Source organism: Hylobates moloch, unplaced genomic scaffold, assembly GCF_009828535.3.
Source record: "Hylobates moloch isolate HMO894 unplaced genomic scaffold, HMol_V3 SCAFFOLD_1, whole genome shotgun sequence".
Taxonomy (NCBI): Eukaryota; Metazoa; Chordata; class Mammalia; order Primates; family Hylobatidae; genus Hylobates; species Hylobates moloch.
This window is the reverse complement of record NW_026652276.1, coordinates 160,941,968-160,952,237: the sequence shown is the minus strand read 5'-3', so window position 1 is coordinate 160,952,237 and position 10,270 is coordinate 160,941,968. Positions and strand designations below refer to the sequence as shown.

General features: G+C 48.0%; 1 protein-coding gene across 1 annotated transcript in view; it reads left to right on the top strand.

The window, feature by feature from the left end:
* The first annotated feature begins 2,093 nt into the window (after nucleotides 1-2,093).
* NXPH1 (neurexophilin 1) overlaps nucleotides 2,094-10,270 on the top strand; it is a 320,433-nt gene continuing 312,256 nt past the window's right edge. Inside the window, exons 1-2 of the mRNA XM_032760559.2 lie at nucleotides 2,094-3,240; nucleotides 4,111-4,274. Coding sequence (XP_032616450.1) covers nucleotides 4,221-4,274 — 54 coding nt within the window. The 5' untranslated portion in view covers nucleotides 2,094-3,240; nucleotides 4,111-4,220. The remainder of the gene's footprint in view (nucleotides 3,241-4,110; nucleotides 4,275-10,270) is intronic.

Below are 10,270 nucleotides of genomic sequence, written 5' to 3'. Positions count from 1 at the left end.
TACTACTTTAAACAGAAGAATGTAAGAAAATCATGCTTTTATTGCTCCATTGTTCTTTATAAAGCAAATGATAGGAAGAAAGGAGGGTGAATGAGACATTCTTGTCCACCTCTCCCCCAATATTATATTATTAAAACTGGAGTGGTTTAGCAGAAACAACGATACATTTTTCAGTGTTACTTGGTGGCTGAGTATCCTTTTCTGGTTGAGTATTATAGGAGATGAAGACCCCTGTGAAATATGAAAAATGACAATCCGCCACTGTTTTATATCCCAGGCCAAGTGTCTCGTAGGATCCAGTGAAGGTTGAATGTCTGGGCAGAAGATCTCAGGTCATTAACAGAAAAAGCTCTTTGGCGTCCTGTGTCATAGAGCAAAGTGTCAAACCTGTTCCCATTACTAGGTGCCTGTGGTGCTTTTCTTAAATAATCAGTCCCATTCAGACAGAGATTTTAAGGTCTCTGATCATCTTTCTATTTCACAAGCAGTATTTTTTTAAGGGTAAATGGCACTAGAAGCAGAATGTTTTTAAAGTAAGGTTTAGAAAAGAACTTGGTATATTCCAAAGCTAGCCGGATTCTTTCTCATTTTCCCAAAGGTCAGACAGAAGTTCAGCTCTGACAGCACAGTAGTTGGGCATCCAGATAGAGGCAGGCAACATTTGCTCCAGCTCTACACTCCAGTCTGGGAGGCCTGGGAGCTCCTGTACAAATAGGAATCAATTTTAGGATAGCCTTATGAATCCTAGAGGTTGGAATTAGACAAAGCTTTTTTTGCCCCTGCTTTGACCATTTGGCCTCAGATATGGGTGCCCCAATACTTTAATTTTTCTTCTTTAAAGTTTAAAGTTTTTAAGAAAATGAAATAGCTGGTAAGTGAAAATAGTCAAGAAAACATTGTAATTATGCTATAGGTACATGTGCGTTTTTTCTAAAGTGGATTTTCAGAGACCCAGTTAGAAGATGTGCTTCACTGCTTTACTCTGCATATGCCCCAATGAATTCCAGGAGGTCACAGCAGCAGAGTACAACTTTTGAGATTAGAAGAGCTTGCTCTTTAAAGAGTTATTTTTAGCTGGAAGGGAGAGTGTAGACCTCAAAGTGCTGGCAGGTATGTTCTACAGTGGGGATCTAATTTGGAGGTCTTTGGAGATCTGATTCCAGGGGAAGGTCTCAGTGGAGTTCCTCTTGCCTCTGCTGCAGGACTGGGTGGCTCTGCTGATTGTCACTGCCTTGTTTGAGGGGTGGTCTCCATCATCCAGGGGAATTCAGCCTGTGGTTGCCCTGGGACCTATTGTCCAGAGTATACATTGTATCTAGGCCCAGACCTGCCAGAGTGTCCACAGCCACACTTGAGGAAAGGACATTCCAGACTCATTAAATATCACAATTCGATTTTGATGCCACTAACTCAGGTTCCTGAGATAAATTTCCATACAATTCCTACAGATTAATATGGATATGTGCATCACCCCGGGAGAGGCTCTGGTGAAGGGCAGGCTTGGAGATGAAATGGGCAAGGTTGGGGAAGAGATACCCTTTTCTGGGTTCCGATTTGTGCCCTGAATTTGGGCAAGCTCAAGGAGCACTGGCAACCCCACCAGCACCAGAAGAAGCTGGTCCTGGCTCTCTCCTGAGACTGGTGGAACTGCTCTGTTGGTGGTGTACTGGAAGGGTGGAGGAAAAAAAAACAAAAAACAAAACAGGGTTTGAGGGGGAATGGCAGGGACAGGGTAGAGGCACAGAGATACAGACACCTAGAGGCAGAAATCCTGAGTGAGACACACAGAAAGGCAGAAAAAGGCAGAAAGATGCTGAGGGACAGAGACACAGACCACAAGAATGACAGAAGAAGGAGACAGATAGAGAGAGGGAGTGAGAAAGATACTGAGAAATACGGACAGTAAGGGAGAGACTGAGAAAGACAGAGACAGCCAGAGTCGGAGCACAGAGGCCGGGTCTGGGAGACGCTGGTTGAGTGGGAGGTGTCAGTAGCGAGGGAGGTGGTGACGGCTCGAAGCATCCCCCGTCCTCCTCCTCCCCCTTCACGCTCAGCCCAGCCGGCGGCGAGGAGTCCAGAGCCCAAGGTCGCCCAGTCCTCTCGGCTGTCTCGAGCTGAATGGCTGGCAGTCCGCGGCTCCCCCGCCTCCGGCCCGGCAGCCACAGGTCGGAGGCGCCCGGCGTCGGCGCTCGAGGCCGGCAGGGGCGCCCTGTACCCTCCCGCGCCCTTCCCCGCCCTACGCTACTTCCTGCTGCTCTTCCCGCCACTCCCCTGGGCTTTGCGATCTTCCCTACGCCCCCCGGGAAGGGGGCGCTGCGGCCACCGAAGACACTGCGGGAGCCACTTGTCCCTGTGGGCCCAGCCCGCAAGAGCCTGAGAGCGGGATCTGTTTACACAGTGTACTAATTAGTCTTTGAGGAATCATTCACCCACGTGCCAAAGTAATTGTCCGTGTCAGGAAGGTAGGCGTGCCAAGCCGCGACTCTGCGGAGAAACCGCGACCACCGCGGCCGCCGGAAACCCAACGCGCTCCAGAGCGTCCCCGGGTGGCCGGGCAGCACGAGGCACAGCGCCCGGGACTCCGCTGGGGACCGGCTCCTGGGCTTCCCAGCGTCGCGGGTAGAGGTACAGCTGCTCCGTGTGCCGCAGGCTCCAGATTCTCGCCACCCCATCCCTCCCTCAGAAACTCGGACTGCTCTCTTCTGCCGTGTGGTTCTCTTTTCTTCCGAAAGGCCAGTGTCTTATCTCTCAACTTCAAGTCCAGAGGACTTGCCCAGTCTCCTCCCCTTAAGTCATTTCCACCATCCTCAGGAAGCCGTGGGAAGCCGAGAGTCCTGGACTGTTCGTCCGGGTGCCAGCGCTGGCAGTCCCGGTCCGTCTGGTGCAGCAGCCCGGCGCATTCCCCGCCCTCCCTCCCTCTTGCTCTCCCTCCCTTTCTGTCTTCTTCTCTTTCCTCCTCTACTTCTCCCTCCCTCTCTTGCCTCTTAAGTTTCCTGCACCGTGAATCCAACTGTGCCAAGCCTTGGCTCCCGCGAACCAATCCTGAGCGCGACCCGGGCACTGAGACGGCGACTCCGCCAAAGCTGGACGAGGCAGCCGGACCCGTCTGCGCTCGAGCATGGAGACGGAGCGCCTGGGAGGGCACGTCCGGGGTGCTGGAGACGCCAGGCCCGAGTAGCTCCTCCATGGAGCCTGCCCAGAGCGGTCCCTTCTTGCCAGATTCGCCCCAAGTCCTGTGCGGTACGTACCTTTCGCCTCCACTGTTCCCGGAGGGTACACCTGGGAGCGGGGTGGTGGGCACGAGGAAGGGACGGCAGGGAGGGGCGCTGGTTAGGAAAGAGAACAAGCCTGGCAGGTGACCCTCATAGCTCGGAGGAGGCTTCTTCTCTAGAAGTTAGCGACCGGCTGTACCCTTTGGCTCGAAAAAAGTAGTGCTAGAGATGTGACTGTGAGCATTCGTGGGTATCTGTGTGTGTGCCAGGGGTTCGAATGGGTAAACTGAGCCCTGCTTTCCTGTATGCAAATTGCATTCTCTTTCCCCACCCCCACTTCACCGAACGTGTTGAGATACCTAGCACCTAATCGCGGTCAGTTCTACCTACCCTTTCCTCTCACCGCGCCCCCCTTGCTCAACCTCTCTCTCTCCCTTTATCTTTCCCCCCTCTCTCTCTCTGCTGGTGTGTACGTGTGTGAGCACTGCCAGGGCTGGCGAAGAACCAGCCGCCGCCTTTAGTGCGAGCCGCCCGGCCACCAAACACTAGGGCAGGTCTCGCTGCCAGAGAAGGCTGGGCTCCGAACCAGCCTGCACGCGGCTCAGTGTGCTCCGCCGCCTGGGAACTCTCTCACCGGAGGAGCGCAGGGGGCAAGGAGCCCCTCACCCTCCCTCTCGTCCGCCCGCCCGCTTGCCCAGCTGCGGACCGCGCGCTTGCTCGTCTCAGGCGCTGGATTTACTCGCTTTTCAATTTTTCATACCCTCCCTCACGTTTTCTTTCTTCTTTTTTTTTTTTTTTTTGGTCCCCCACTCTCCGCTACGACCCCCTTTCCCCGCTTGATTGTCAAGCCTAACCTTGCCCGCGTGGTCATGGGATGTCTAATTTTATTTGTATCTAGGCTGCTGAGAGCGCTTCTTGCTCTGTAAAGTGGATGTCAGGTGGATCTATGTTTTTGAAGGAAAAAAGACTCAAAGAAGGCACCGCCAAGGAAGTTTGAGACGCGGGAGAATGCAGGCTGCGTGCTGGTACGTGCTTCTCCTCCTGCAGCCCACCGTCTACTTGGTAAGTCTTGGCGGGTTCAGGGCTTTCGCATTTCTACCCCGGCCGGGAGGCAAGGAAACTGGGGGCACGCGGGAGAAGGGTTAAGCCGCCAGTTCAGCGAGAGCAGCTTCCTAGCAGCTGTGTTGGAGCAACTTTGGCAAGCTGGTCTCTGGATTCCTGCGGATTTTCCGGGGTTCCCACTCCATTTTCTGCTCCAGTCCCCCAGTCTCCTGCGCGTGATTCTGAAAAGGGGCTAGGTCGCCCCAGACACCCTACACCCAAGGAGGTAGTGAGATGGGGTGCTTTATGTGGTAGAGGGCAACGAGAAGAAGTGGAAGGCAGGAACTCTCAGTAGCTCATGCACAGAGTTTAAACGAAGGGAAGTGGGAGTGTAGTTGAGGGGTGGAAAGCACAAATCTGCCCAGGTCTGGTCTGTGAGTTTAAAAGTGAATCTACCCACCCACTTCCTCGATTTGGAGATGAGACACATAAAGAAGTGCAGTTAACTTTCTTTGACTTGTAAGGGTTCCGACAGATTAAGTTTAACTATCAGGAGTACTGCAAGCAATCGGAGTTAGGTCAAAGACCCTCCAGCAAACATGTCCACCTTCCTCTCGTCTCGACCTCTCCTTTTCATCAAATAACAACATCCCATCTCCAGTGACTAGTCCATTATTAGGGAATGGTAGGCCTTGTCTCCAGGGAGAGAATCCTAAACAAAGCGCGGTCCTTGTCCTTGAGTAGCAGAGTTTTCCGGGGGCTGGACTTTGTACGCTGCTGGAACTTGGTTCCTGGTTGAAGAGCTTTGTTGTGGTGAATTGGAAGCTGTTTGTGCCATGCTGAGGCAAGGAGAATGCGATATTTCAGGTCTGGCTTCTGCGGTGAGAATGGGGGAATGGGGGTAAGGGACACTTGTGCCCTGCTGGTGAAGTTGTGTTCAGTGTCCCGACCCTCATAGCCCATCCTGGGCTGCGGGAGTGCACCGAGGGCTCGCTATGTTCTGTCTAGGGGTGAGGTGCGCTAAAGCAGCCCAAACTCTCTGATGGGGCTACACCTCTGATTGGAGGTGGTACTGGCGCTCCTCAATCCCAAGAGTCTTAGATAGAACCCACAAGCCTGAAAGAATTGCCATCCCTACAATTGACAGCGTTTCTCGGCCGTTGCCCTGGTGCATGTGACTGCAAAGCTGCGAGGTGTACGAATTCTGTGTATGTGAGTGACTACGTATATAAATGTGTGTGTGAATGTGTATTTAACCAATTTCAGCTTCAATCCAAGAACCCTCAATGTTGCCTGTCTTTGCACCTTTATCGCCTGACCGTAGCAGCCGCGGACGCCAGAGGGCGCTGCGCATCAACGTCCTCGCCCACAGGACACCTTGGGGTAAACAGGTGAAAGCCAGGGCAGCCAATCCAAAAGAACAGCCTTTCTGACTCTGTCACCGAAGTCTGTGCCTTTACCCGCTGGAACGCAGGCGGAATGCAAAAAGTGTCCTTCCCATTTCCCATCTGCAATCATTTTCACCCCCACCTGTGTCCAGTAAGCCCACTGACATTGAGAGACCATGGATGGAGGACAGAAAGTTTGGCCAGAGGAAATATTGAGAGATGGGGGGAGGGAATGCAAAGTGAAAAAGCCGGGGGGCGGGGGAGGGGTGGATTTTAACGATTCCCTTGACCAACGTAACCCGCTTGCCCCTTTCCTCTGCATACCTTTACGCATGACCTGAACTTGAGGACTGTTCTTAACGTCCTTGGGCTGTGCTCACACACACGGCAAGGGCTTGTGGCTATGGTGCAGTTTATTGCTTGGAGCAAGTATTTCGATAGTCTGGAAAATAATCTATCAAAAGCAGAAGTGAAATCAATACGTTGTGTTAAATTTTAAATGTGTTTGTTGGCAGTTAAACCGTTTTCCTCTCATTACAAAAACAGTGCTGGATTTATTCTAATGCGCTGCGTTCTCAACAACAAGCGCATTAATTCTCCTTTAATTGTAAACTGGGAGCATTTGAAAACCATTCAGTGTGCAAATTATGCTGATTCAATTACCGTTTAGTTACAGACTTCATTACCTGAATGCCTTTTGGCAATACAGAGAAAGGAGACAATTTTTCCAATTTCACTCAAAACAATACGAAATGTGAACAATAAAATAGAGAAGGCGATTTAGAAGTCCATTCTTTTTTCTCCAATCTAAAGTAGTTTTGTGTGTCGGGGATTAGAAACCACATGCACCACAAAAACTAAGGCTGATGGCCGTGACCCAAGGCAGTATTTCCAGGGATTGTAATCCCATAGATATTTGCCAGCAGAATTCCCAGCTGTTTTCTTGGAGGAGCAAAAAGCTGACTTCTACCATGGAAATGAATTTAAAAGGGTGAATTGGGCAGTCATTTCAGGATGGTTTTAGGCAAATAAAGAAGTAGAGAGCCTTGATTAAAACTCTAGGGCAATGAACCGATCAAGAAATGATCAAGGTTTCTTTCTTCATCTATTTCATTAAATACCAGATACAGTTAACTGGATTGATCATTTGTTTGTAGCTGCACATGGGAAGATCTTATCCCTTTGTAAGAACCTGCACTAGATGCATACAGATTGTCAGGAGCTGCTTTAAGTTGCATTCAAAGAAGGCAAGAGTGGCAAAACCATTATTTTAATTTACTCTTGAACTGACATAAGCCAGGGAAGAACTTGATGGATAATTTTTGTCTTTGTGAGCTCACACCACTAGTTAAGTGCCTGCATCACTCTGTTTATGCCTTACCTCTTAGCTAATATCTCAGTGCACCTTGCCCTTTAAGCCCATGGTATCCTAGCTATGTTTCCCAGGGAGTAATCACCACATTAAGTCCAGGAAACAAGGCTTGTCTAGTTATCTCCTACAGAAATATTTAGGCTTCTCTTTAAAGAGAATACCTTAAATACCCCCAAATTTGAGAATAATTTCTTATGAAAACTCTGCAGTAGGTCAATGCCCCACACCAAGCCACAGTTTCCTACCTGTATTTGGGTGAATGTTTGCAAAGTATGTTTCTGGGCCCAGTATTCTTTGAATGCTTTAGGTTGAGGATTTTTGTGTTTTTTGAGAGACAAGTCTGTCCTAGTTCAAAATAGAAGCTTATTTTAGTACTTTAATGGGAAGCTAATTAGATATGTGCCCACAGAGTTACCTTCTGAAGCATGTTAGCTAGAATACTCAAAATCCACCACAGGACAAGCTCCAGCCATGAATGCATGGGGGTGGGAAACTAACTTTTAAAAATAAAGAAAATTTCAGACTATTGAATGTTATATATTGCAGATTTAAAAGCCTAAATTCAATAGGAGAGAAGTCTATGGTTAACAATGCTTGTTAAAAATAATTTTAAAAGTTTTGCAATCTTTATTCTCTTATTATTCCTGGACCAATTCCAGGATATTTTCAGTATGATACAATGGGATGGCAGGATGATAGCATTTTAACTTTATTGAAGCATATACTGAATAAGCTAGAAAAATATGGTTTCTTGCTGTGAAGAATGGGGGTTCTAACTTGAGTCAGCCTCATTGGATCAAGTAGAAGGATAGGCCAGGACACCAAGACAGCGTCTCCCACAGGGTGTGGCATTCTGTTTGGGGGCTCACTTGTGGTAATTCTCAGTTAGAGAGGTGAGTCTAATGAGCACTTTCTGAGCATGCTAATGAAAAAGTTACTCAGAAATGGAATCCAACGCATCTGACAAGGCATTGTATAATGTTACTGTGACTAGTCACACATCCACAACTCTATTCTAATGAGAAGGGGGTCCCACCATTTCTGCTAGGAATTAAATTGCTAATAATCGAGTTGCTTTTTAAATCAAAATAGGCAGGAATTAAAAATCCTTTCTAAACTTGTGCCATAACATTTTGGGCCATCTATTCTCTCAAATTTGGGATATCCTTAAAATGTGAATTCTACACCAATTATTTAATAGAGTTTGGAGAGTAATTAATGTATCAATGGGGACCACTACCTCTGCACTGTTAAAAGCTAGACCATTTGGGTGAATTCCACTCATTATGAAGATGGCTGTTAAGGTATATTGGAGCTGGGGGAAAAGCAGAGGGAGAGAGGCCAGCAATGTCTTTTCTTTGGACTAGGTATGTGTACTTCTCATCCTTTAAAAATTAAGCCAGCTGCACATTGAAAATTTTAATCAATTTGAGCTTATTACTGAAAATAAACAAAATAAAATACATTTCCTGACAGTGACTATTAAGTGTTCCCTATTAAGGCTAATTCTTGGAGGCAGTACTAAAAGTTTCTCATTCCACTGCATTTCCTGACTCTTCCAATACAGACCAGCCTTTTAGATAGATAAAGGATTCAGACTAGATTTTTGGAAGGACCTCTACCCCAGCAGCACAACCTTAGAACTCATCAGTTTTAAGATGTATTCCTGAGCTCTGGGGGACACAGAAGTTGCTACTATTCTAGTCATTTCCCTGAAATGTTCAACTTTCCCTTGACCAAGAGAGCAGCTCGCCCAAGTGTGTGAGAAGCACTTGGGTGGGACACCTTTCTGCCCCATTTCCAGAAGGATAATCTTGGTCTGAGGCCTTCTAGTGATAGCTTTAGAGAAGCTGACTTTAGTATTAGGAGATAACCAGGATTGCTCCAACTTTCTCAGCGGTATTTTTTCGGAAAGCCATTAAATTCGTGGCTCCTCTGTGCGAAGTTGATTTCTATTTGGCTTTGAATTGTTGACGGCTATTTCTTCCTTAATGAAAGTGTTGTCTGGGTGAAAAATATATCGGGTGGCTGGGAAATTGGTTGATTTTTTTTTTGAGATAGGTGCCCAATGTCCTATTTTTCTATCTGAGGGAAGATTTTCTGCAGACTACAGAAATTGACAGCATTGTCCGGGTAATAACCGTCGTCGACAATATTTTCGGAAGGGCATTTGAGTGACGAAAGCATTTGGATAATGCTTTTTCAAATAAGAAATTTTCTGTCCTGGGCTTCTTTGATTTTATAGGGGGTGGGGAGTTGACTAGGGGGGCGGTGGGGAAGAAGGAGCCTCGCATTGGCAAAGAGATGCCTTCCCCACCCTCCCAGTCCTGGAATACCAAGGTGCTTGTCAGCTTCGCCTGGAATTCCTGGATCTGAAGAGCCCTCAAATAATTCGGCTGCGAGTCAAAAGAGAATTTCGGGAATGAGGAATAACACTCTTCTTGCGCTCCTATAAAGCAAGTGATGGGAGCTCTGAAAGTTTGCCTGCTCTCAAGTGGGAAGTTAGGAATTGTGCATTCTTTCTGATTTTTTTAAAAATAAAAAGTGTCTAGCTTTGATTCGATTCTGGAAAGCTCCTCTTGGGCAACCGTGTCCATTAGGGGCTTCAGATCTCATTTTAAGACCTTAACAGTCCTGGTCGTTCTAATTAAGGAAAGGCAGGCGAGCCTGCCAGCCGAGAGCGGTCGGGTCAGCGGCTCCATGGTGCAGCCGAGTCTCAAAGCGGGTCTGCACTCTCGCCTCCCTCTGCATTTTCTTAGCCACTATTTGCCTGCTCCCGTCGCGTGTGTGCAGGAAGTTTCAGTCTTGATTTATCCACTAGTCAAGTTCCCGACCAGCTCTTTTTCTGGATGTCAGCACTAACCCCCTCCCGGAGCTTGGTAAACACAGCGCGCGCATTTTTCTGCCTCAGATTGGCATGTTGACGACTCTGCTTGAAGGAATGTGACAATAAAGTGGGAAACCAAACCTTGGCAAGCACTTAATCAAGGATAAAAAGGTTCCGCTGTAAGGATGTCACTCAATTTATTGTGAAAGTCGAATGAATTACGTTTAATGAAAGTGCTCCCCAGATGAATATTACCAGCAATTTCCTGAGTTGGCTCTGTCAGCTCGAGATGAGGAAATGCCAACCCAGATCAGAAAAGAGCGCCCGTCTCAATTACTATGCAAGCTTTCCAAGAGCGGCTTTTTATTGAGATGATATATATTGGCGGCTTCTTCAAACCCCTCCGCGCGCCCAAGAGCGCGTTTGCGCA